The sequence below is a fragment of the Crinia signifera genome, chromosome 2, assembly GCF_055691185.1.
Source record: "Crinia signifera chromosome 2, ASM5569118v1, whole genome shotgun sequence".
Classification (NCBI taxonomy): Eukaryota; Metazoa; Chordata; class Amphibia; order Anura; family Myobatrachidae; genus Crinia; species Crinia signifera.
In genome coordinates, this window is record NC_139218.1 from 263,142,697 (window position 1) to 263,170,158 (window position 27,462).

The window sequence follows — 27,462 nt, forward strand, 5'->3', positions numbered from 1 at the left end:
TGACCTAACTGAAGTGATACGTTTAATAAGTATTTAAAAAAAAAACCCAGCAATTTCACATTATCACATGGTGTGACCTGCGGACATAGAACACTTTACTAGTAAATGCACGAAAATATTTTTATTCACAAGTAATATCTATTTTACATGTGAATACTGTAATTGTGCAGCTCTTTATTATAATCATAATGGCCGTCCACAGTACATTGTTTAAAAAAACAAAATAGGCTGTAAACAATTTATAATGGTTAACTGTAAAAATGTAAAACCTCTTCAGTGAAATACACGCTTCAATTTATTCCAGCAAGCCATGGCTCACCAGCATACTGCTAGTAGGGGGTCATTCCCAGTGTAGGCAAGAAGTTGTGTGTCAGTTCACTATAAAATATCTAGATTTAATGGTGTAAAAAGGAGTCCCAATAGTATAAGGCAAGCTCTGTGCCATTCTACTCATGTACTGTGGTCTGACATAGATGTCTCCAGCATCATATCACTTTCATTCATCTCAATTTCAAGCGCTTCCTCCACTGGGGATCTGGCATCAGAGGATTTAGGTACAAGATGAGAAGTCTCTAAGGTTATAATGCCACTTTCATCAAGGGACTGCCGCTGCAACTCAAACTCCCTCTCCCAGGGAGGAGAAATAATGTTCTTCAAGGTTTTCATTGTGTGCACATCAAAGTCGTAACATCTTAGCTTGTCCTTGATCTCTGTCCCTAAGAAGATGATAAACAGTTTAGTTATTTCAGTACTGGACCAAATTTACATTATCTGCAACTCGTGTGCGATCTGTTTATATTTAGACATTTGCAAACCATTTGCCTACTTGGTCTATATGGTAGTCTGGCACTTAATACGGAATAGCTAACAGTCCCACAAATACGGGTTGTAAACCATCTTCACTCTCCTACACCTACCATATATAGATGTAGAAATTTGTGCTCATACAGAGCCAGTGAATGACTGTAGGATAAGGCCTTCTATAGATGGCTTATCCCACACGAAGTGTGTCCATAAGGAGGAGTGAGTATGGAATGAACAGCTAGCAGCTACCCCATTCAACCTTCCTGCTAACGAGAGCTATCCTAATAATGCTACCGTTCTACCCTACTTCCCACCAACTCTGAACCCTTACTGCCCTCTGAAGGAATGTGAGACAAGAGGAAGAAGGGTTCTGTAGTACCAAATTTTGAAAGAGCCCTCTTCACTCACAATACCCTCTTTGTCCAGTGGGGGATACTGGAATTCTTGGAGAGTATAGTGAGTGGACAGAGGGTCCTCAAGAAACCCTTACAGGTCCAAGTTTAAAGATATCCCTGCTTGTGCACAGAATCAAACTGACTGAGGTACTAATTAAGTATCATGCATGCATATTTCTAACAATCTAAACTGTTATGGTGCCTTGAAAACAGAGTTTGGGAACCATTGCCCTAGACAAAGAGGACCACAATGAGTCACATGATCAGGTAGGGCTGACAGGCATAGATGATCACACCTAATTCACATAATCCTCCTCTACCAAACAAATTCCTGGTTACATATACAGGCGGCCAATGGCTGCCAGCCATACACTGTGCAATAAATCGGTCCAATCAGCAGATGATTGGCTGGTCGGTCTAGGAATTATTTAATGTATGGTCTCAACCGACCAAGAATAATTGAATGTTTAAGGAAGAAAAGTATTTCCACATGCCACCACATGTGATAATTGGGTCTCAGATATAGGAGTACATACCATTAGACAAACCAGTTATTTGATAGTGTGTAGCAATGTCAGACAATTGTTGGTTTGTCTGATGTTTACTTTTATTTGACAGTGTATAGCCAGCATTAGAATTCTTTCAAACTTGACAGGCCTTAACAGCTGGGATTAAGCAGAGGTATGTACTGTACTAATACAAGAATCATTTATTTGATATGAAACCTTACCAATGTATGCTTCAGAATCTCCAATATACATTTCTATGCAGTGTCCAAGCATTGTAACTGAAAATGTATCATCTCTCCTTAGACCAAGAGCCTGCAAACAAAACCATAATGCACTTAGCATAGGAGCAAAAGATATAATAATATTAAAATAAATTGGATTTTTATACTTAGTATTAATAAAAAAATGATAAATAGCCTTCTTGTGTAACTTATTGGGGATTATATGACCTAGCTCAAGCCCCAAGCTTTAGGATAGACAAACTCATTCTTCTGTATCGACATCCCCAAGTAAGTGGGTTATATCAACAGAAGGAAATACACAGAGAACTGTGTAGTGGAAATATGTGGAATTCTTCATGCACCTCCATCCATATTGGACGAGATGGGATGTGCCTTTCAATGGCTATAAGCCTCACTCATTGAGGGTCCCCTCATATTATAGGAGTCCCTCATTGTCATGCACATCTCCTAAAAGATTCCTCACTGCTTATGGCTGGGAAAGTGGAAAACTAAAAAAACAAACAAAAAGACAGCTAAATGTCAGGGCCCTCATTTAGACCCAAGGTCACCTTCTATGGACACTGGGGTTGTTGCTGGTTTGATTTTTTTTCTTATCCCGGAGGAATTGTTTTACCCATCATCCTGTCCCACCAAAATATATGAGAAGACTGTATTTCAGTACATAAAAGGGGAATGCTTTGCCTCCACATTGCTCCACATCTGGCACACCACCTGGCAAATCAACACACTGGTTCCACATATCCTTCACAATCTAATTCAACTTTTGGCCCCCCATACATCGGAGATGTATTGGGTCATGTTTAAAAATCATGATGCTTTTTGGTCTAAATCGTGAATTTTTAACATGTTTAGTTCACTAACAGGTCACTGATCACCACTGGCCACCCATTGACGGATTGATTGTGCCACCAAGTCAAGGAATTAGGGCATTGCAGGCCATGATGTATGAGAGGCCATTTGTCAGCCTCAGCTTCAAGAACACTACTTACTACCCCTTCATGCATCTCCTATCTAATCTTCAATTACTCCCCCTTGTGTCCTCTTAAATTTACATCACCTAGTCGATATAGCCACATCTCACTCCGGCCTACACCCGTACAGTTAACACCACTTGAATTTACTACCATGCCTATTCAAACTTTCCCCAGACTCCCTGAAAGCACATCCCATTAGCACAGCCTACACTGCTAACACTGGTACCCCATCGCTAACATCCCAATCTTCACTCTGGGCAACACTGACACCGCCGGTATCTATTATCTCCACTATGAAGCTCTGCATTGTGATGCCTTAAGCTGGGGTACACAAGGGACAGTTGAAAATCGGTTTAAATCATTGTATAACAAGCTATCATTTTCATCAAATGTACCATGACACAAAACATACCTGGTCCTTAAGAAGACATACTGTTAAATAATAATATTAATAAGTTGTTTTATAGAGGGGAGATCCTACCATAAGTTTGACTAAAGCCTCACACTGCCACTTTATGCCACTGGGGACCCATCTTCTACTACCGCAAGCCGTACTGCTTACTAGGGAGGCCAGAGATCAGGATTTCCTCCATTCCTTTTCTCACATCCCATCACTGTCATACACAGCCCTGCCCTCACTTCTATAAATCACTTACATGAACACGGTCATTACCTTACACAGATAAAAACACTCACTCATCCTAAAACCGCTATGTTGCTGTACACATTCTTATGAAATAACTAGCAGCATGATATTTTACCTCCAGACACTTCAAAAACAGAAGCCCTATAGATGGTATAGACATACAGTAACAAAGGGGGATCTGACATTTGGCTAATCAACCCTCAAATACACTATATTTTTAACTTTTAATGATGTATCGGTATATTTAGTCATGGATAACCAACATTTTCTGTTAAAGTCTAGATAGGAAAAAATGGGATTTTTGTGAGCGTAAGAGGACCCAAGAAGAGCCCCTCAAGTTCACAGATCCTGGCGCTGTTTTAGATAAGCAAAAGGGCTTAACCAAAAAAGATGATATAATCAAAACCGTATATAAGGATGGCTGCTGCAAGGTGTAAGTGAGAGTGCTAAATCTCACTAAGGGTTAATAGGACAAGAAATTGATTACACCTGCGCTGCTGAGCCTATGAGCTTTTTGCTGAACAAAAGGACAACCGGAGACACTCAATAGTAATGTAACGAATTTTATATAAAAAGAATATAAATAAAGATATATAAATTCATACAGATATATTTAAAAACAGATACAATAAAGCATGCTCAATAGAGAAATGTATAGCAGAAAACACTCTCCACTTGGATCATAAAATAAATGCCTGATAGCAGAATTATAGCCAGTCTTGTTAATTAAGCAGAGTTCAGCTGTTAAATAGCAAGGGGAGAAGGGGGGAAGGTTGCGGGGGACACAAGCCAGTAACGATGGAAGCAGGCAGATAGAATATGCACAGATGACAATAGCGCAGTACCCTTTTTAGCGCGTGTAACGCAGATGGATGGTATTCGGGGAACGCACTAATGTCCAGGACCATATGCTCACCCTCCTTAGAATGGATAGCTGGAGGGGCCGGGGAGCACGATGTTGTAGGTTGCTCGACCCGGTGTCCGTGATGTTACTGTGTCTGCAGCTCTGACGGGGAACCCGATGGTGGCAGGGGCTCTACCCGGAGCGATGGCTTGGTGACGTCCGCCGGAGGGGAGAGACGGAGGCTCCAATCTGCTGCCGGCTGAGATGGAGAGCCGTGGGCAGTAGTGGCTGATGGGAAATGTAGTCGGCTGGCTTGTAGTTTGAGCTCAAGTGAGCAGCGTGAGTCGGCTCCAAGATAGCGTGTGGCTGTGATCACAAACAGTGGGAGGTTTCTGCTGTAAAGCGGAAGTAGGCGTCAACGCGTTTCGTACCCTTGGAAATGGGAACTTTCTCAAGACCTATACATTTCTCTATTGAGCATGCTTTATTGTATCTGTTTTTAAATATATCTGTATGAATTTATATATCTTTATTTATATTCTTTTTATATAAAATTCGTTACATTACTATTGAGTGTCTCCGGTTGTCCTTTTGTTCAGCAAAAAGCTCAAAGTCTAGATAGGAAACATAACATTTTACCGTGTGAAAATAATCAATTGCACTTTCGAAATTTCCCATTAAGCTGTGCACATATCCAATCGCAGAATAGGTGGAGGCATTCTGTGGAATCAGAACCAGGGCTTGCCGGTGGTATTCTAAAGCATCTTCATACTTCCTGGCAAGGGAACAAAGAGAAATACAATTCATACACATAAAACAAAACGTAAGAGATATTAAAATACTGACACTTGTAATATTTCAATACAAATAATGTGACCGAAGATTCTTAAAAAAGGAAAGTAACATATGCTTGTACTACACAGGCATACTATACTTTATTAACCAAGAAACTAAACAACCAAGACTGTTACAATAAAAGGCTATTTCCAAATGTTATTACACAAATACCTCGTAACATGCAAAACACAAACTGAATTTACAGTACACAAATGGCAGCACAGCTAACAAAAAATAACGCTGAAGTGATCAGAGGGTACTGTAGTAATCAGGTCTGGAATACGGTTTCAGACTAGTTGTATTGTATAATAATATTTATACTATATAATACTACTCGTGACCTTGTTGTTTTAGCCTATGATCATTGTTGTTACCAATCATATTGGTAAATTGATATAATCGGGAATTGCATTATCACAGTGTTCACACTGAAGAGAGAATGGATTCAGAAAAGACAAATAAATATATGAATTTACTTATTCAACCTAATTTCCTTACTTGAGTTTTCGGCGTACATGACCTAAGTTGTTTAGTAAAGGTTCCCACTTGTCAACTGTCACCTGAAAAGCAAGGGTGGATTACAACTATTAATAACATAGCATATTTGTATTAGATTGTGAATGAACAATATAAGGCATCAGATTTCTTCTCTTTCTTTTGTAGAACACTGCCTAACCATCATAACGTACAGTAATTATGACCATGTTTACATAGAATGTTGGATTAGGATTGCTGAGTGGTGTAATTATTTTAGTGGTTAATATTAATGCAAATGAATCATCTCCACAGGGATGAGTTACATATTTTTCACATGATGTGTACTGCATGGTGCTTTCAGCAGGTACCAGAACATACCAAGGAGAGACCCCTTTCTGCCTTTCGCTATTTGCTGAAAATCGTTATTGGTTACCTTTTATATGTAGTAAGGAAATGTTCTTTCTTGTTCTGATATTAAACTAATTAAAGTCTATAGGATACACTCAATTGTAGTCGAAACTGCAGTCTTGTCTGAAAAGACGCAATTTCCGACTTGAATAGGTCAGAATGCTCGGTCCCGTCAGAAATATGCTTTTGTCGGAAACGCGCCAAATCCGTTAGGGTTTTGGTCCTGTTTCTGACAACCTGAATCAGACTTTAAAGCAAGTCGGATTGAGACAGTGAGGATGGTGACGGGTGAGCAGCAGCAGCAGCTGACCCCGCGCTGTCCTCCCACCACCATCCTCCCAACCGCCTCCCCAACAGCTCACCTATCGAATAGGGCGCTGTCCTGCCTCCCGACGCCTCCGCAGTCACTCACACGGTCCCGGCTTGGATTTGGACGCTGATTGAATAGGGCATGTCCGATACATTATACAAATGAATGTCGGAATGGATCCGACTTTAATTGAATATACTCCTATAAATAAGTTACGTTTATCCTGTTTAAGAGTCCCACAACCGGACCAAGAATGTGGATACTTCCTAATTTACTGTACTTGTGTGAACATTCTGTGCCCTTGAGAGTATTTTTTCTTTTTAAATTCCTATTAATTGTACTAGACATGTGATATGTTCCTCCACTACCTCTCTCCTTCTGCCTGTCCCCATCTTGCCCACCTTCTCAAATCGGGCGTATTCAATTCGGGGATCGAGGAAAACAAGCCCGTGCCGGCTGTTCACCCTATTCTACATTCCGAGGGAATCCTCGCTGTCAGAGGACGGCGAAGAATCCCCCAAACAGCGAAGCCTGCGGCTAATGCAGGGAGCCTGCTGCATTTAGCCGCGAGCCTCGCTGTTTTAGCGGCCGCACACACCGTTTCCCGTTTGCTAAAAGATCCTTGCGAGGGGGAAACAGCATGTGCAGGGGGTCAATTGAATACTGACCCTGCGAGCTGTGAAAGCAAGCAGTCAACACTGCTCGCAAAAATCATTGAATACACCCCAAACTCTCCCTCTTATCAGGCACTGTCACCTTTGCCTTAAAGCATGCCCCATTCTCTCCTATCCTTTAAAACATATGTTGATCCTAACACCAACCCATCCTTTCATCTCTTTTCTCTTAAGTCTTAAGTATATTCCTTATTAAATAATACCATGACGTGCCCCTGTACATTAATTCTAAAGCAATTGACCCATATTGGCCCTTTTCCCATGTGTATGACTGGGATGACATTGACCACTGTCCTCTGCCAGATGATAAAATATTACAGTACCTCATTTCCAATGGCTCTGATTTTTTCTAGGGCTTCTAGGAACCATTTCTCAGCAGTTTTCCAGCTGCACGGAAAAAAAGTGATGAAAATACTATTACTGATGTTGAATAGTGATATCCCTGAATGTGACTATAAGGCTTATAGCTTATAATGACAAGTATCAATAAAGCAAATGAAAACCTGTTCAGTTCTTTCAGAACCAGCATTCTGTGTGTGTGGTGGTGGTGGTGGTGGTGGGGGGGGGATCCAATTATTTCCTTCCGGACATCAATCAGATAAATTCAATTGTTGCCGCTCCAATCAGACCCCCATTAGCATTTGACACGTCTAAAAGCAGGTTTAGATGAGCGGAGCGGCTAAACAGATCTAATTTTGTCGCATGGGGGTCTAAATGTCCGGGTTTGGGTACCCAAACCACAGACCTTAAACATATTTTCAAACACACCCAGAGGCTGTGAGAAAAAATGTGAATGCTGCCAGTAATGGGCATCTAATCAGAGCAACATTTGAATTGCTCTGATAGACAACTATTAGCATAGGCACCCAGCAGGAGGTGCAGGAAATAATTGATATAAATGATAAAGTAAGAAGTCACTTTTATACGTACTCTCCGTTTTGAAATGCCACCACACCAACTTCATGCATAACAAATGGATCTTCTGGTGCGATACTCAAGGCCTGACTGAAAAATCTCTCTGCCAACTTAGAGTTATTGGTAAGGCCATACTCCAGCCCAATATATAGCATTGGTAAATGGCATCTGAAAAAAAAAAAAAAGTAAAATTTTAAGCATTTGTTAAAACAAGGTAAGGTAGGTGGCAGGACACCGTACTGATACCAATGCAGCCAATTAGTTCTCATTGTACTGCAATGTCTCTCAAATATGCTAATCAGGTAAAATGCCTCCAGTCCTCCTGTAACCTCCTCTATCCTAATTCTATGTGCAAGATCCAATGCAACAAAGTGAACACTGCAGCTATTTCACTGGCACACACCAACACAGCTTCTGCATTGGATGACATCTGCAGTCTTGGGATGCAAAGTATAAATGCTGGATTTAGTTTTTAAAGAATTTTTTTTGGGTAAAAATCCAAATGAAATAAAAACACAAAAAACAATCTTATATCATATAAACATTTTAAGACAATCAGTTTTCCAGTTGGGAGAGTATATCTTGTGTCTTTGCACTTGAAACAGAGTCCACTCTAAGCAATTGTTGCAATTTAGTGCACTGTCCATTTATGAGTGGGGAAGCATAACTAGGCAAAGTTCAGATAGGACATGATAATGGAGCTGCAGCCTATGAAGAGATGGGTAAAAGTCTGAGTATGGGCTGGTGTATCTACACATGGCATGCATGAATATATGCATTTATTTCAGTGCACGCAATGCATGACAACATACACCCGATTTCTGAATAGCTCTGCAGCATGTCTAAAATCTCTAATACTGTAGTACTCTAGTACTACCATCCTTGGGCTACCTGGAAGCAAACAGACTTACTGCCGCTAGTTCTCCTAACGTGGCAGGAGCTTCAGGGCATGTAAGTGTTTTAAACACATTCATGCCCATTTTTTATTTGTGTAGCACATGCTAAGAGGTAGGAAAAGGGTGGTAATGTAATGTGGGTTAGTGATTAATAATCGTACCCTTTCATCAGCTGTGCTGCAGTGAAGTAAGCAGCCATTGCCTGGTCATGTTCACTTTCCACTGCAAATGAATGTCCATAAGCAATCCAAGCAGGACCATAGCTTCTCTCTAACGTGGTGGCCTTGCTGGAATACAACACATTGGTTTTCAGTGAAATGCACAGGTATGAACAATATATTAGCAAATCCATAAAGTGATCAATAATAATTCTGACCTGAGATATCTCCTGGCATGTTCATTTTTATGCCCCACCATAAGATAGTAACAACCTACTGCAAACCAGGACACCTGAAGCCAGAAAGAAAAACACAGTGATTAATAAAAGCTTTAAGTCCACATTAATGGTTACCCCACTAACTACATTCTTAATGTGACACATGTATTTGCATTTAGTTTATTTTTAATAATAGGGATTTAGATGTTCCCAGCCAGGTAAGTACCATTATTTTGTAGTTTGTTAAAATACCCGTCTCCTACAACAAAAAAACATTTATTAATAATACAACTCTTGGAAGTATCTGTAATGTGTTGCCCTACTAAAACAGAAATATACCAGTAGAATTCGAATGATTGTATCTACACAAAATTGCAGTATTATTTTTACAACAGTAAATTTGCCCACTAGTATGACATTTATTTATAGTCTCTTGTTTCTTTTTCTATAATTATCTGCCCCGATTTCACTGCAGCTAGCACATGTCCCTCTAATCCCTGCTTTCTATGAATATAGCACACCTCTCTAATCCCTGCTTTCTATGAATATAGCACACCTCTCTAATCCCTGCTTTCTATGAATATAGCACACCTCTCTAATCCCTGCTTTCTATGAATATAGCACACCTCTCTAATCCCTGCTTTTCAAGATGCTACTGTACACATTTACCTTTAATCCCTGCTTTCTGTGAGCATAGCATACACCTCTCTAAACTCAAACAAGAAAAAATAAAGTAGCGCTGGCAAAATGAGGAAAATCAATATAAAAATTTATTACACAATATAACAATATTAAATCAATATAATGGAAAAATACACAATAAAAAATGTATAATATATAAAAAGCTCAAGCCCTCAGTGGGTGCCACTGTAATTGGAATGTTAATAGGATCCGTCCTATATATGCCGTATGTTGGTAAATGGATGGGAACCCAATAAAGTTCTTTTTCTGAACTGAAACAATATATGCGGTCTCCAATTGAAAATGAAAGTCAGCGAATTTTTAGTAGATGAAAATAATTACCACTGATTGTCCCTGGGGAGCCTTGTGTCCATGTAGGACTGCTGAAAAAGCGGTGATCTCCGTATGGGGTTGGTGGATAAATCTTCTTCGCTTGATGGAAACAAATATGGAGCCAGATGGTAGGTCCCAAGGATAAAGGGTTGTTTTTCCCAAATTATGAAGATGATGAACGGCTGGTTGGATCCAAATAGCGTGGTGTGGCAACAACAGTGAAGGGCCAGTGTGAGCAAGCAGCTTCCAACGCGTTTCACTGTCTCTAGGGACAGCTTTGTCAACGATCCTTGACAAAGCTGTCCCTAGAGACAGTGAAACGCGTTGGAAGCTGCTTGCTCACACTGGCCCTTCACTGTTGTTGCCACACCACGCTATTTGGATCCAACCAGCCGTTCATCATCTTCATAATTTGGGAAAAACAACCCTTTATCCTTGGGACCTACCATCTGGCTCCATATTTGTTTCCATCAAGCGAAGAAGATTTATCCACCAACCCCATACGGAGATCACCGCTTTTTCAGCAGTCCTACATGGACACAAGGCTCCCCAGGGACAATCAGTGGTAATTATTTTCATCTACTAAAAATTCGCTGACTTTCATTTTCAATTGGAGACCGCATATATTGTTTCAGTTCAGAAAAAGAACTTTATTGGGTTCCCATCCATTTACCAACATACGGCATATATAGGACGGATCCTATTAACATTCCAATTACAGTGGCACCCACTGAGGGCTTGAGCTTTTTATATATTATACATTTTTTATTGTGTATTTTTCCATTATATTGATTTAATATTGTTATATTGTGTAATAAATTTTTATATTGATTTTCCTCATTTTGCCAGCGCTACTTTATTTTTTCTTGTTTGCATTTACCTTTGGGGACCCACTCAGTCCCTGTTAAGTAGCTGCTACATTTGACAAGACATCCCATTACAGCGCCCTTGACTGCCCTAGGGCAGTCCTATTCTTGCACCTCTCTAAACTCAGCTGCTACTGTAATCTACCTCTAATGTACCTCTATTCCCAGATTTGTATGCATCAGCATACTTCCCTTGATACACCAGTTTTCCAAGCTGTTACTGTATATGCTTTCCTCACTCATCAATGTAGTGAAATCACCAATGGCCACCCCTACCCTGCTTTCTCTGCAGCTCGCAACTTCTCCTTACACCACATCTTTTCCAGCTGCTACTGTATATATTTCCCTTTAAACCCAGCTTTCTCTCCAGATAAAATGGGGTGAACCCGCCCCGGTGGTGGGGAAGGGATCTGGGGGGCGCTTGGTAGGAGTGGCTTCTCAGCAGCTGCTCAAAAAACAGGTTAGTTAGGCCTGTATATGTGTACAAAAAGGAAGAAAAAGAGGATGGTAGCAGCGCTCAAAATTAAAATTGGCAAATTGGATGATCTTTACACAAATTACTTTACTGAGATAAAAACAATAACATGGACAAATGTATACATAGTAAAATCAATAGCATAAAATTTGCATTAAATTGATGCCCTGATTCCACAGTAAGGTGGTTTAGGAGAGTCCGTTCCTATTAGGCCCAGATGGAAGCAATGAAGATTGTATATTTACCGCTCCACACGCTGTAATGTGAATGTCCTGGTGTCCACGTGGTCGGCCCAGATTGGCACAAATAACCGGAATCCACTGGACGGATAAAGGACAGATGGTAGAGTCCTCAGGTACCTGGGTATTGAGATGTGGGGCGATGTGGTGAGAAAGCGATTTCCAAATAACCCAATATGAAGGTATCAGCGGAAAGTTTTTCCTGGGCTTTGATAAAGCTGCTGTAGCGGCGAAACGCGTCAGGAGTGCTGTTGCCCTTTCTTCCACCACTACTATTTGGGATTGTAGTCCGGACCAGCCCAGGAAAAACTATCCGCTGATACCATCATATTGGGTTATTTGGAAATCGCTTTCTCACCACATCGCCCCACATCTCAATACCCAGGTACCTGAGGACTCTACCATCTGTCCTTTATCCGTCCAGTGGATTCCGGTTATTTGTGCCAATCTGGGCCGACCACGTGGACACCAGGACATTCACATTACAGCGTGTGGAGGGGTAAATATACAATCTTCATTGCTTCCATCTGGGCCTAATAGGAACGGACTCTCCTAAACCACCTTACTGTGGAATCAGGGCATCAATTTACTGCAAATTTTATGCTATTGATTTTACTATGTATACATTTGTCCATGTTATTGTTTTTATCTCAGTAAAGTAATTTGTGTAAAGATCATCCAATTTGCCAATTTTAATTTTGAGCGCTGCTACCATCCTCTTTTTCTCTCCAGATAGCTATCCCAACTTTCCCTGCAAAAGAAGCAAACTTTCCTGTAGTACAGAGATCTCTGCAGCTAGCATGCTATCCCAACGTTCCCTGCAGAAGACGCACCCTTGCCTGTAGTCCAGCATTCCCTGCAGTTAGCATGCTATCCCAACTTTTCATGCAGAAGACGTACACTTCCATGTAGTACAGAGATCCCTGCAGCTAGCATGCTTCAATATATCCCAACTTCCCAGCACAGATAACTCTTGTGATCTTGCTTCCCTGTATCCAGTTCTTATTGCTGCTAGCACGCTTCTCATGTGAGTACTTACCGGATTGTTAGGGTACAAATCAACCAGTTTATGTGAAAGGTAGAACAGTTCTGAAAAGGAAAACCACAGTGTTCAGGATATTAACTTCCACAAAGAGGGAAAAATATAACAGTTTTTTTTTGACCAACGAGCAGCAAGGCTTACCATTGGCTTTGTTCAGTTCTACTAGTGTTCCTATATGTACGGGTAAACAATTAGCATGGAAGGGATCTTTCTCCATAACTCTGAAATAAAAGTAACATGTACATAGAATGCTGAATTCTATATCGCAAAATAATGTTTTTTTCTTTTCTACAATGAAATAATCACAGTTTGTGTTCATGACAATCAATACATTATTATGAAATGTACGGTACCAAATCAATTATCCAATCGTTTTGGTAGAACATGTTTCCATTTAGAGCAGGGGTCCTCAAACTACTTTGCTCTGGGACCCCATCAGACAATAAAGAAAATAATGACAGGACCCGGCAAGTTACTGCAGAAGGTCATCACATCACATGTGTAGTCAGCAGACAGCACATACGTGGCAGCATTGTGGAGGCACAAAATGATGGGAGGAGTCTAAAATAACAGACAATTCAACAGATCTTTCAGACTCCTTGAATCACTGACGGAGATTAGAAAAGTCGGTACTTGTGTAGTTTCACGGCGCCAGCAAGGGGCGCCATGAGACTACACAAGTCATAAGCCTGATGGTCAGCAACATGGAGTCGCGACCCCATGCTGAGAAGATCAGGACCCACAGTTTGAGAACCGCTGATTTAGAGCTATCAGATAAAATAGTGTATATTTAAACTGTGTGATTAAAGTTCAGAGATCCTACAACTGTGCTATATTATGCATGCACTGCAAACTTCATTCCATTTCAACGTGTGTCAATTCAAAAATAATGAAAATATTTGCATACACTTAAGATTAGTACTTAATCTATATATATAAAAATAGATGTATGTGTATTCCATGTCAAGATGCCTGGACCATACAGAGATACACAGACTAAACGTCCTTCTGGTCCACATGTCCTATGTTCTGCTGGAGATAATGTGGAGATATTGGTCATATATATTGTATATATTCTGGTCCTGCCCTCTTATTACTATTTATTGGAAGGAAGTATTCGACCTAGCTAATCTCATTACCCCCTCATAAATGCTATATTCTAGGTCACATTTTTATTGCAGCCCGCGCAGCCTTAGCCCAGTGCTGGAAACAAACCGCTCACCCTCTGCTCTCGAAAGTTATTTAAAAAAATCCAGCCTCTTCCTCATTGGTTCCCTGGTCTCTCCGGCACAAATATGTCACTGATGGAGAGGGTCCATTGTACTTCCCCAAACATCCCAATGTGACCCCCTCCAATTCAACCTTAATTAGAAGCAATCAGACCGTACAAATTCTCTGTGATTCTCTCACCCACCACTCTACAACCTGCTTATATTTCTGCCCATTTCTCACACTATCTGCACAATGTCTTTGAGGTACTACTGATTCTCTTGGCCAATATGGAACCAATTTGTAATACCACTTTGTTTGATTCTCTTTTTGTTATTTTGTCTGTATTTACAATAACTTTATTGTGTATCACATGATGCTACTTCTTTTTTGTATAGAATTTATGTTAATCCCCCTACTCCCATTTCTTTTCTACCTCCTACTGTACCATTTCTTTGTTCTGTTCCCCCTTAAGTGAAAACTGAAAAATTTTCAATAAAATATTGATGTAAAAAATAAATAAATGGATGTATGTGTGTATGTTCCAACATAACTAGAATACCTGGAGCAATTTACACCAAGCTTGGTACACATATGATTTACAATCTGGAAGAAAAACTGTGGGGTAAGGCACTCCCGTGGGGGTCCCATGGGCCCAAAAAAGGGTCCAGTCACTACATAAAGTGGATCAGGGAAGCAAGATATGGCAAAGTTGCATAACATAGTATAGTACAGGACATTGATTGGGTCCAGATTAGGGTCAAGGCCACTTACACCCTCAATCCCTACCCTGCCGGTGGCCCAAAAGGGAGTCTGGCCACTACACTAAGTGGGTCAGGGAACATATGCATAACATAGCCGGGGTATAGCACATTGGTTGGTTCCAAATTAGGTTCAAAGTCACTAACACCCGCAATCCCGACACTGCAGGGGCCCAAAAAGGCATCCGGCAACTCCAAAGTGGGCCAGATATGGCAGAGTTGCATAACATAAAGTGGGGAGAGGACATGGGGTTTAAGAATAAAAACTGTGGTCAGATCCGGGAGCTGACCACAGACAGGTGTATGCCGGTCACACCATGGGCATGCCAAGTGGTTAAGCTTAAAACAAAACAAGGCTAAAGTTCAAGTAATGCTGATTGCACAACCAAACCTGAGCAATGCCAGGTTCCTAAGCTAGTACTACATAAACCTGAGATATGTATTTACATTTGAGAATTCACTAATGTAGCTTCTTCATGCAAAAGAAAACAGTAATAGATATACTTACGCAGATGTAAGTTTATAGCACATCTTGAAGTCACAGTTGTAGTAATGTCTTTCTGCTAAAGAAACGATTACATCCAGGTTTTCCTGAAGTCCATCTACAGATTCTGGTATCACTGTTTCACTGGGTTTGTTGTACTGAAAGGAACATGTTTACATAAGTGTGCTGGGAACTTCCACAGAAAAATATACACATTTGTTCATTTAACAAAAATTCTACATAACTATATCCCACACATTCTCCAAGATCAGCAAAAAGGAGCGATATCTGCAGAGGAGTACCATTGGTATGCCAGTGATTTCAGCCAGGTCGGCATATAAATGCAGTAAGCCAGAGTGTATGCAGCCACCCCTGCAACCTGGAAATAGCCGATTTTGAAATACTCTGAATGTAAGCTAGAAGGAATCTGACAGTCCCATAGCACCTTAATATTCATGTTGCATTGTATTCCCTGTATTCTTTCTGTGTTAGTTATGCAAATATTAGATACAACCTTGCGCAGACATCCCATTTCCTACGTATGGTACATATTTACATTGTGGCCAAGCTTTTCTGCACCTTTTTCAACTTGTTTTCAAACAGGAAACGGAGAAGCTCTTGATCTTCCGCAGATTTCTTACTAAGAGGTAGAGACTCGAGAAGTTCTTTCTCTGTGGAAAGAAAACAGAATAGAGTGGAGTTCTGTGGCTATAGGTCTGATTATATACTGCACCAGTGCATTCCTTTGTGAGAAGCATTGCAACAATGTCATAAACAACAATCATTGTGGTATTATGTAAAACATTTACTGCTATTGTAGAACATTCTTATTCTTTATAATATTATTGTCATGTCTTATTTAAAATAGCTGATATGCTATGCAGCACTGCACACTGAGAGAACAATGACAACAGATAAATTACTATATGTACTGTATATATACATTGCCCAGAACAGAAGGTACAGATGACTTCGCCCCTAATATAATGTAAGAGATGTGGGGAACATTTTATACATAGTGTAGCAGGATAACAAATGTTCCTGCTGTTGGGGAAAGTCCATGCGATATAGTAAGGCAACAGCATTGTAGACTACATATAATAGTCATATATAATGTGCAGCTACTGGTGGTGTAGTACTGCTGGGATGAGGAGAGCCAAAGAAAGGTGGAGATTTGGAAACCTAAACCAGTCACTGTAATATAGTCCAAAGTGCTCTTCAGCTGAGCTAAACTGATGAACTAAACGACAGACTGAACATACATAAACAAGTTTAGAAACAAGCTGAAGTTGAAACCTTTTTGTTTGAAATGTTTTTTGCTAACACCTAAGTCTAAGAGGCCCATTTATCAATAATTGCATATCCAATGCGATCTGGGCCCAATATTAGCATCCAGAATCACATTGCAATATTTGATCATATCGGCTGGATGTATTACTGAGCACAGGCAGGGTCAGGGTCTCTGAGAAGCTGCCCTTGTGATGTACTCAGGAAGCCGGTCGAGCAGACTTACATAAAAGGTCCACTAACTATAAAAACAATGAGCCTCACAACCATACTCACCGGGAATCTCTCTGTAACCTGGCAGTGCAGTTTCAGACCACTGTACATAGCACTGAAAACACTACTCAAAATGAAAATATACTATGAGTTTTACATTAAGCGTTAGTTCAAGGAAAGACCCACGCGATATGAAGGAAAAACTTATGGAAGCCCATTATATTTCTATGGATTTACCCCATTGCAAGGACACAGGTGACAGGCTAGTAAGAAAGTAGAAGAGCAGCCTCTTACTGTTCCAGTCCTACCAAAGCCACTGTATAATGGGCCTAATTCAGACCTGATTGCAGGACCAGTTTGTTCTCAAAATGGGCAAAACCATGCTGCACTGCAGGTAGCGCAAATGTAACATGTACATAGTGTGTTAGATTTGGTTAGATTCTGAAAAGCTGGAGAGGAACAGGATGAACCCTGCTATAGTGCACATCAGTGTTTGCCTACTCCAGTTCTCAGGGAATCCTAACAGTACATGTTTTCCAAATTTCCTTGCTGGAAAACAGACTTTTTTATTATAGTCTGACATATTGGAGATGTGGTGGTACTTATTATTTCATTTGTAATTTTGTGGGCAAACCTGGAAAACAGGCACTGTCAAGGTGCGTACACATTTGACAATAAAATAAGCGGTATGTATAATGATATTTTCATGCTTGTCGTCTAATGTGTATGTACTATATTGTTACCGATGAGCGTTCCTGCCGGCCGTTAGTAACCTCCTCTGTTGTCTGTTCATGAAGCTCATACTGACTATATAATCAGCGACGGCATACTGCTGAATTTGGCCACTATATGATATGAGTTGTAACATTGTTTAGTGTGTGTGCACTAATATTGTTTGTCAATCATGGGCGTTATCATATCACATCTTTTAATGGGTACCCAGCTTAAGGGTTCACATGAGGACTGGAGTAGGGTAACACTGATGTACAATATATCATTTACACTGTACACAAAAGAACAAACAACACCCCATATATATGCAGTGACGACAGAGATGTTCTTTTCTAACCTTCTTGTGCTGTTAGCATATGGTGCGCTGTTAATAAGTCAAATGCTTCAAAGCAGTAAACATCAAATTTCAAAGCCTCTTTGTAGCTGTAGGTTGCCAGCGTTCTGTTATCCAGAGCATCATAGATCTTTCCACGCAAAAGGCAAATGGAGCTTTTGATCTGCAAATATAGCATTCAGACACCACATGAGAATATAAATGAAAACAATAGATACACCATAATTGTGACTGGGTTTTATCTCTAGTCCACAGGTTCTTAAACTCGATCCTCAGGACCCCACACAAAGTCTCAATGAGTAATGAATGCACCTGTGCACCTGCCGGATGACTTGGAAAACGTGAACAGAGTGGGGTTCCGAGGACTGAGTTTGAGAACCCCTGCTCTAGACTATACCCATGTAAATGTAATTCTATGAATATACTGTAAATCAGGCCATTCAAAGACATTTACAGTCAAGAAAAAATTAATCTAAAATGAGATTAACTTGTTTGAAAACGGCATAGGGTAAGGCCGCTAAGCAGGAAGAGTCACTCCTGTGATGCGACTGCAATGTAATTGCGATCACATCACAGAAATTGAATCGCTCTTCTATGGTAGCCACTGTCCAATGCCTGTGTTCTTTTGCCCATATTAATATTTTCCTTTTATTGGCCTCATATATGGCTCTTTTTTTTTTGGAGTCGCCTCTTCACTATAGAGCAGGCATGTCCAACCTGCGACCCTCCAGCTGTTGTGAAACTACAAGTCCCATCATGCCTTGCCAGTTTTGCTATGATGGAATGCTTAAACTATGGCAAGGCATGCTGGGATGTGTAGCTTCACAACAGCTGGAGGGGCGCAGGTTGGACACGCCTGCTGTAGATGTTGACACTGGCATTTTGCAGGTACCATTTAATGAAGCTGCCAGTTGAGGACCTATGGAGGCATCTATTTCTCAAACTAGAGACTCTAATGTACTGGTCTTCTTCTGTTCCGTTAGAATCTGTTTGTGCTGTTCTCTGAAGGGAGTAGTACACACAGTTGGAGGAAAAGTTCAGTTTCTTGGCAATTTCTCACATGGAATAGCCTTAATTTCAAAGAACAAGAATAGACTGTCGAGCTTCAAGTGAAAATTCTCTTTTTCTGGCCATGTTGTGAGTATAATCAAACCCACAAATGTGATAATCCACATACTCAACACATGTTACATCTGCACCCCCCCATCCTTGCAGTGCACATGGTTTTGTCCATTTGAGAAGGAATTTGCCTTTGCAAGCTAACCAGAATAAGGGCCATAAAGTCACAATGCCCTGGAAACAACCGTAAGATGTAGAGAAGACCAAGCAACAGAACTAGACAGAAAAGCTGTCAGTACAATGAAAAGATCAGTATTTGCATTTTATATACTATCCTAGCCAAGGCTATAACCATGAAAAAAAACTTTCATTGAGGCTACAGCAAGTAAATTAACTAAAGATGTTCAAATGAAGCGCACTGTAAACCGTCCAGTACCAGATTCAAGTCTGAAGCTGGAACCAGCAGAAAACTGTTAATATGAACTACCACCTCCATGAAGGTCTGAACCTCTGGCAGCAAAACTAAATATATCTCAACAAAACAGACAAGGAAGAAAGATTTAAGGTGCCAATACACTAGTGCAATAAGGGCACTTTTCTTCCGATTCCGATGGATCAGATGAAAATGATGTGTTTCGGCTCAGATTCCGATCCGATGCATAGTCCTGTAAGCATTTGGATTAGAGCCAGAGTTTACAAGGCCAGCACTATAGATTTATCGGATCCTGCAGGCCTTGCTGTGATCACATACAATGCAAAAGGACTGCATACAATCCAGAATGGTTCAAAGGGGATCATATAGGATCCCTTGGAACAGCAGCATCTCTCAAAGAGCCTCCTTACATTAACCATTGTCTACCAGTGTCCCCTAGACCAGGGCTGGGCAACACCGGCCCTCCAGATGTTGATGAACTACACATCCCAGCATGCCTTGCATCAGTTTCAGCATGGCTACATAGCAAAACTAATGCAAAGCATCCTGGGATGTGTAGTTCATCAACATCTGGAGGGCCGTTGTTGCCCAGCCCTGCCCTAGACACTGGTAATATTATATATATTATAATATTGCAAGTATTTATCATTTAGAACTACACATAAGCATAATGATTGCAGACTTCCAGTGTGTCAACAATAGCCTGTAATTAATTGTATGTAATTATTTCTTGTTTGTTCTATCAAATGTGAATTAGAATGAAGGCCCATTATATTCTGACTCTACGCTTTTAAATGGAGACATTTGTTTTATATATAGGAAATCTGTTACCGAATAAATAAATAAAATGTTGTTTCAGCCCAAAAGAACGTTTAATATGCACAGTGTATTATTGGTACTTGTTTCCTATCTGGGCGCCCAGGTTTTCTACGTACGGCACCGTAATGAAATCGGATCGCATCGCATCGTACACATACACGATATTGAACGATGCGATGCGATGCGATGCGATCCGATTCGATTTCCCATAGGAAACAATGTGAAATGGCTCAATTTAGCCAAATTCTCATAGGAACAATAGTAAATGGGCCAAAAACACCCCATAACATTGAAATGTCCCCCCAAAAGTAGTTTACGCCACCCCTCCATCAACGTGAACCCGAAGCGTGGCGAGCGCAGCGAGCCCGTGAGGGGCGGCGGTACGCGTCCTCCGACCTTTTCATGCCCTACTATCCACGTCGGCGTGGAGTGAGAATAGAATAGTGTGGCGAGCGCAGCGAGCCACCGAGCCCGAAGCGTGGCGAGCGCAGCGAGCCCCGCGAGGGGACGCGGATACCTTCACAGTTATACGCGTCCCCTCGCGGGCGACGCGGACACCTGGGAAGCCCGCGAAGGGACGCGTTTACCTGTGAAGGTATCCGCGTCCCCTCGCGGGGCTCGCTGCGCTCGCCACGCTTCGGGCTCGGTGGCTCGCTGCGCTCGCCACACTATTCTATTCTCACTCCACGCCGACGTGGATAGTAGGGCATGAAAAGGTCGGAGGACGCGTACCGCCGCCCCTCGCGGGCTCGCTGCGCTCGCCACGCTTCGGGTTCACGTTGATGGCGGGGTGGCGTAAACTACTTTTGGGGGGACATTTCAATGTTATGGGGTGTTTTTGGCCCATTTACTATTGTTCCTATGATAATTTGGCTAAATTGAGCCATTTAACATTGTTTCCTATGGGAAATCGAATCGGATCGCATCGCATCGCATCGCATCGTTCAATATCGTGTATGTGTACGATGCGATGCGATCCGATTTCTCTACGGAGAATAGCATGGTGCGCAATTAACTTAGTGGGCGCCCAGATAGGAAACAAGTACCTATTATTAAGCCAAATGTTGCTAGCCTCTGGTACTTAGGGCCTTATTCTAGTTCACTTTTTCTGACAAAACCATGTGCACTGCAGGTGGGGCAGATGTTACTTGTGCAGAGAGAATTAGATTTGGGTGGGGTTTTACTTCAAAGTGAGATCTATATTGCAGTGTAAAAATAAAGCAGCCAGTATTTACCCTGCACAGAAACAAAATAACTCACCCAAATCTAATTCTATCTTACATCTGCCCCCCCTGCAGTGCACATGGTTTTGTCCATCTAAGTAGTATTTTGTCAGAAAGAGTGAACTAGAATAAGGCTTAATGTGTCTTGTCTTACTCTTTACTGAACAACACTGATCTACAGGAGAACTTAGTAAATGTATTGAATTTTATATCTTTCCATGCATTTATGTGTTGAAATGCTAATATATATACAATTTACAAATATCATGTAGGGCATGGTCCACAGTTATCTACTGAATACGTGAACATCTATAAGTAAAAAATATATCATAAACATATGTTCCACTGTAAACGAAGCACAAAATAACACCAAGAAAGACGTACCGAGGATTGTGACATTTGCCATTCTCCAGAACCATCCTTTAAGATCTTCTCATCCTTAATACTCTTTTCAAACAATTTCTTACTGATGGGTTCCTCCATGTCTAGGATATCTAGAGCTTGCTGGTACTCTTTTGCAGCATACTTAAAAGAAAAACAAAAGAGCACACTTTATATTGTTGATGTTAAAGGTGTATGACGTCGCACAATGGGTCAAACCCATTTGCAGTTTTGTGAAACTATTCAAAGATCGCAGAATAGCGATTCGTTTAGTTTGGTAATAGTTTAGTAATTTGGCATACTATGCACAATGATTTTTCATCAATTACTACTGAAATATAAAACTTCTGTCTAGGGGCTTGATTCAGAGCTCAGAACAGAAGAGCGGAAATCTCTATGCAACTATTTGCGCACATGTGGGCACGCCGGAGAGCAAATTCAGGGCTGGAAGGGGTATTGACTATGCAGAGTTTTGTGAGAGCAGCCTGGAGTCAGGGGGAGGAGGGCCCTGGTGGCTGCTTGACATCGCAAGCACCTTATGCGACTCAAACATGGTCGGCATGTGTGTGGCTACGCAGCTATTCTGCGCAGCCAGTTAGCAATGTGCCTGCAATTTTTTGCAGGCACATCATGGGACCGGATCCTGTGTTGCAGGGTGGCCTTGCCCGGTGCTAGGCACTTCCCGCAGTCTAGTGCCAGCAGTTTAATTTGGCGAATCCTCGCTAAACTACAACTGTGCCTGAATCAGGCCCTACTTGCAAACATGATCAGATGGACTACACATTACAAGTGGAAAAAGGGGATAGTGTTCTCCTATATGGCGCTGATGTTTACAAACCTCCCAATGCTGCACTACTGTTCTCAGGGCTATACCTCTAAAATAGCCTAAGGTTTCAATGGTAATGAGCGTATGAGCAGGGCTGGCGCCACCAGCTTTAGGCATTTGCCTGGGGTGCCGGCAACTGGAGGGCGGCACTTGGGAGCAGGTCAGCGGCATCCGGAGTTTCGAATCTGCCTAAGTACAACCTGATGCAGTTATCCCATAATATATGGGTAATTATTTATACAAGTGTGTTATGGAAAATAAAATTGTGTTGAGAATGTATTACACGATTATACCATGTTTTAACATACTGGTGACCCACCGAGGGTGAAGATACCTAAAGAAGGGAAGTATTATTTATATCCTTTAATCCTCCCACATTATAACATTATCCCTTTCACACATTCATTTTCATTCTGTAAACCCTTTGCGCACAAATCTCTACTCATACCCCTCGGACTACAAATTACACCCACATTAGTGAAAGCTTAGCAATGTGACTTACATGACATCGGGCTGCAAGGTAACGACATGCCTCAAACACCTGTTGCGGAAAAGGTGGAAGGCAAATAAAGGTCATAAAGAGCAAAACAAAAGTCTTATAATACCTAACACTTCATATTGCTATACAAATCTTGAAGACTGACTTGAACAGCACAGTTGTAAAGAGAGGAGTTTATTCTACACTGGCTGTGGACCCCAAGCAAACATTAGGAATCTATTTACTAAGCCCTGGAGAGAAATAAAGTGGACAGAGATAAAAGTGACAAACTATCAGCTCCTAACTTATGCAACATGGCAATTAGGAGCCTAAGTTATGTTCCAAACAGTTTGTTAGCTCTGTTTGGTCCTTCAGCCACCAGAATTCTGTACAGAGAACAATGCAGCGCTTTATGTCATACAGTATTTATGTATGTTGTATTAACTCACACACTTATTTACTGGAAAGCAGTGGAGTATATGATGTCATATGTATTTGTGTAGGTTGGATTATCTCAGGCTATTGTGTATATTGAACTACTGTAGCTCCAGCCAACAATATACTTTGAATTCTCTGCAAGCAAAACAAACAATTTTCCGTCAACATTTCTGCAACCCTGGTTACTAAACTATCTGCTTTGGACAATTACTATACTTGTAGAACCTCAGGACAGTGGACATTTATGGGTGTGTAAGACAATATTGGTACACCAATGTTACTGATTACTGCAGTATATGCAAATCATAATTATTATTATTACAAAAGGTTTCAACAAAAAAATCTGATTAGAAAAACTGATAGAAGTCAGAGCATGATCAACACATTGAATAGAAACTTACTTTATCCAGTTTCCGTGACCTTAGTGCATGTGAAGCTCTGTGATACTGAGCAGTCAGATACAGACATTGTGCCAGCCAATAAATATCTTGTGGCTCCTCTGCAAACAAATAAACAATTGTTCTTTGTACCCAGACATATCACAGTGTTTAAGCTGACACACAGCACAGTATACATGAGCGATAATAGATGTAATGAGGAGTCTGGTGACTACATGTTGTTTCCCAGGGTGCCTAATCCAGCTCTCAGACAGGACGACATGAGTTTTTCCCATTTTTATTTTGTCCCGAATATTGACTTAGTTGAACTTTTGATTGTCAACTGTCACATTGTTGACCAAAGACTTGTGTCGACCTTAGCCATGTTGACCTATTTCAGATGTCAACCTTCTGTGGTTGACCTAATTAATGCATGCCTATCTTAATAGGGTCAACCTAATGACCGTATCCCATCTACTACAGATCTGCAGAGAAATAGGGTTAAACCGGGCAATCCTGCTATTCTCGCCAATTTGAATGGTATCTGGGCAAATGTAATAATAATAGCACTTACCATGTGACAGTGAAGCAACCTTATCTGCCCAAAATAAGGCACTCTGGTACTGTTGCTGCAAGAGAGAACAATGTTATGTTTCCATTACCTATGAAAACACAGAGAAAATACATAGTCTATACAAAGCACTTATGGGTTGCAGAAATGCAGCACACCCCCAGTAAAATCCCACACCTCGTTCAGTGTCAGTGAAGCTGGATGCAGTCTGGACCAGCTTCACTGTGACTGGCAGCGATTTCCTATTGGGTGGCCTACCTGCCAGTCAGCTGCATGACAAGCATTCCCACTGGGAGGTGTTCCATCCCTCCAGGACTGCCAGTCCATCGTGTAGGAAGCCACTCCCTGCCTTTTTTGCAGCCTTATGGCCTACAGCTAATGCACCCCATAGAATCCGGGCTTTTGCACATGTGCAGTATTGTTGAAGCTACTGCGCATGCGATGGGCACGGCATCTTTCAACTGCATTGCACAGGTGCAGGGACCCAGTCAGAAGCGCGACCAACTACATCACCCCTCCTATATCCAGGTAGGAGCCGCCACTGTACATGCACTGTCTATCTGCGGGCGATAGGGCCACACACACATTCCACCAAGGTAGCTACCCAGGTTGGTCTGAGAATGACCCGGACAACATGGCAGAGTGAACGAGAAACCAGTTTGTCCAACCAGGGTCCCTTTCACAGCATAGGGAGAGCTTTACTTCCGGCACATCGGCAGAGGTAAACCATGGCAAAATCCCAGGTACAGTCAGTAGTGTGAAGGGGCTTTCAAGCCACAGTGACCAGCTTGAAATCTGTGTTCTGTGCTGGACCACAGACTAAGGTGAAAAATGGACATCATTATGAATAAGGGTTATAACCCTTTTCTACTGCCACAATAAGCCAGGTTATTGACGTGTCTACCTCAGTATAACAGGGTAACAATGCAGAGTAATGCTGGGTACACAGTAGATGTAGCACAACGACGTGGAGACGGGACCTGGCGAGGGACCAATTGCATACACACTTGCTGATAGTGATGGATCAACATCCCCAGATTGAGCTGCATGTACGGATGCTGGGATATGTCGCTAGTGAGCAGCAGGAGCATGCATTGCTAGTTATGTAATGTATACACATTAGGACTATATGCATCATATGTCCAATATGACAATATGAATGCATCATATGACTCATCGTTATAGGGCAAATCTCTCAAATTGTCATATAGGGGGTCATTCTGATCTATTCGGACGGGGCCGAATTCAGCCCTGTTCTGATGGTTGATGGACTGCGCATGCACACGTTTTTTTGTGTGCATGTGCAAGTCCACTGTGCTAATGGCCGCAGCAATTTACAATATTGCCAGGCAATTTGCACGGATTGTTGCAGGGGGCGGGCGTGTGACAGGCAGGACAGGTGACGTTCATGGGAACGCCCAGCGTTTCATGGGCGTCCCCATGAAAATGCTGGGCATTCCCTTGGGATTGCAGGCAGGAGGAGGTGTGCCGGGGGGTTGACACCACATGACGTCTGCCACTCGCCCTGTCTTCGGCTGGGGACTATGTAAAAACCGGACCGGACTAAACCCCGGACTGCCGGACAGGACATCACAATCTGCAGTCCGGAGCTTGTAGGGTCCGGTCCGGGGGGTGTCCTTTCCGGGGGGTGTCTTGTCCAGGGGGGTCCCTGGGATAGCTATCACCAGGGACATGTGAGAGAGGGGAGATTACAGCCTCCCCGTGTGGTCCGGACCGTCCGGTTTTTGCTACATGCCCGGACCATGCAGGGAGGCTTTATTCTCCCCCTGCTCCTCTCCCTGGTGACAGGTGTGACAGGCAGCCCCCCCGGACAGGACACCCCCGAACAGGACACCCCCCGGACCGGAGGCTACAAGCTCCTAAATGCAGAGTTTGATGTTTGGTCCGGCGGTCCGGGGTTTTTGTCCTGTCCGGTTTTCACCCATACCCCTTCGGCTGGAAGCCTGCAAAGATAAGGGTCTACACTGAATTATATTTGTGTGCCCTGGAGAAATCATTAGATGGTCGCTGAGGAGAGACAGCAGAAGGAAGACAGCCAGTGGTGTGAACAGGTTTTCAAGCAACTGTGACAGCTTGAATCTGTGTTCAATCAATTAGGTCAGACCCAGTTTTTATGAAAAAAGGGGTATAAATGACAGTATGAATCGAATGCGAGCACATAGGTGATGGACGATACAGTAGTAATAAGACGGCACAGTAAACCCATAGCGCCATTGTCCAGACACATATGACCAGCTACAGTAGCTCCCAGTGCTGGGAGGCTTGCTGCCATATCACATGATGCGGTACCACGTCACGTGGTCTCACCTGTTCTATATATTGCCGCACTCTCTTCCTCAGGCGATCCAAGTTCATTTTTGTGTGGTATGAGGAGGCTGCGGCTACAGGGAGGCGCGCCCACAGGCAGGGTGCGCGCCCCCGGCCCCGCTCGGTCAGTATGTACGGCGCCGGGCACGAGTACCGGCCGCGCTCCCTATCTGTGTCTCGGTCTCTCGAGTCCTGTTACATCCGTGCAGCGAAGTCACCCAGCGGCGGCAGCGGCAGCAGCAGCAGCAGCTTCAGCAGCGCTGAGTGGGGAGGATGAGTGTTACACACATCGCCTACCGGGGGGAAACAAAGCACCATACGCAAGTGTTCCGACGTAGCAGTACTAGTGCTAGACTAGTGGACTTTTCCTTGACTGCGGATAACAGGAGTATAGGCGGCATCTCGCCCTGTTATCCTAAACAAATGGCAGATTGCAGTTTAATTGGTAAAATTAGTGAGTTATGTGACCGTGTATAGCACTTAAGATATACACAGACTGCGAACAGAAGTCATAAAGAAATGATAAAAAGTGAGCACAGATATACTATACAGATACGGGACAAACT

At 42.1% G+C, this 27,462-nt stretch overlaps 1 protein-coding gene across 1 annotated transcript; it reads right to left on the bottom strand.

The window, feature by feature from the left end:
* Positions 1–27,194, bottom strand: CDC16 (cell division cycle 16). The gene is made up of 18 exons (XM_083168494.1): positions 26,897–27,194; positions 24,572–24,626; positions 24,022–24,119; positions 23,207–23,245; positions 21,882–22,022; positions 17,967–18,126; positions 15,977–16,068; positions 15,422–15,555; positions 13,085–13,164; positions 12,941–12,990; positions 9,308–9,381; positions 9,093–9,218; positions 8,051–8,203; positions 7,444–7,507; positions 5,750–5,811; positions 5,054–5,189; positions 1,930–2,020; positions 1–716 (listed from the first exon to the last, which is right to left on the bottom strand). The coding sequence occupies exons 1-18, from the start codon at positions 26,942–26,944 to the stop codon at positions 451–453; spliced, it is 1,869 nt and encodes a 622-aa protein (XP_083024620.1). The 5' UTR covers positions 26,945–27,194; the 3' UTR covers positions 1–450.
* Positions 27,195–27,462: the final 268 nt, after the last annotated feature.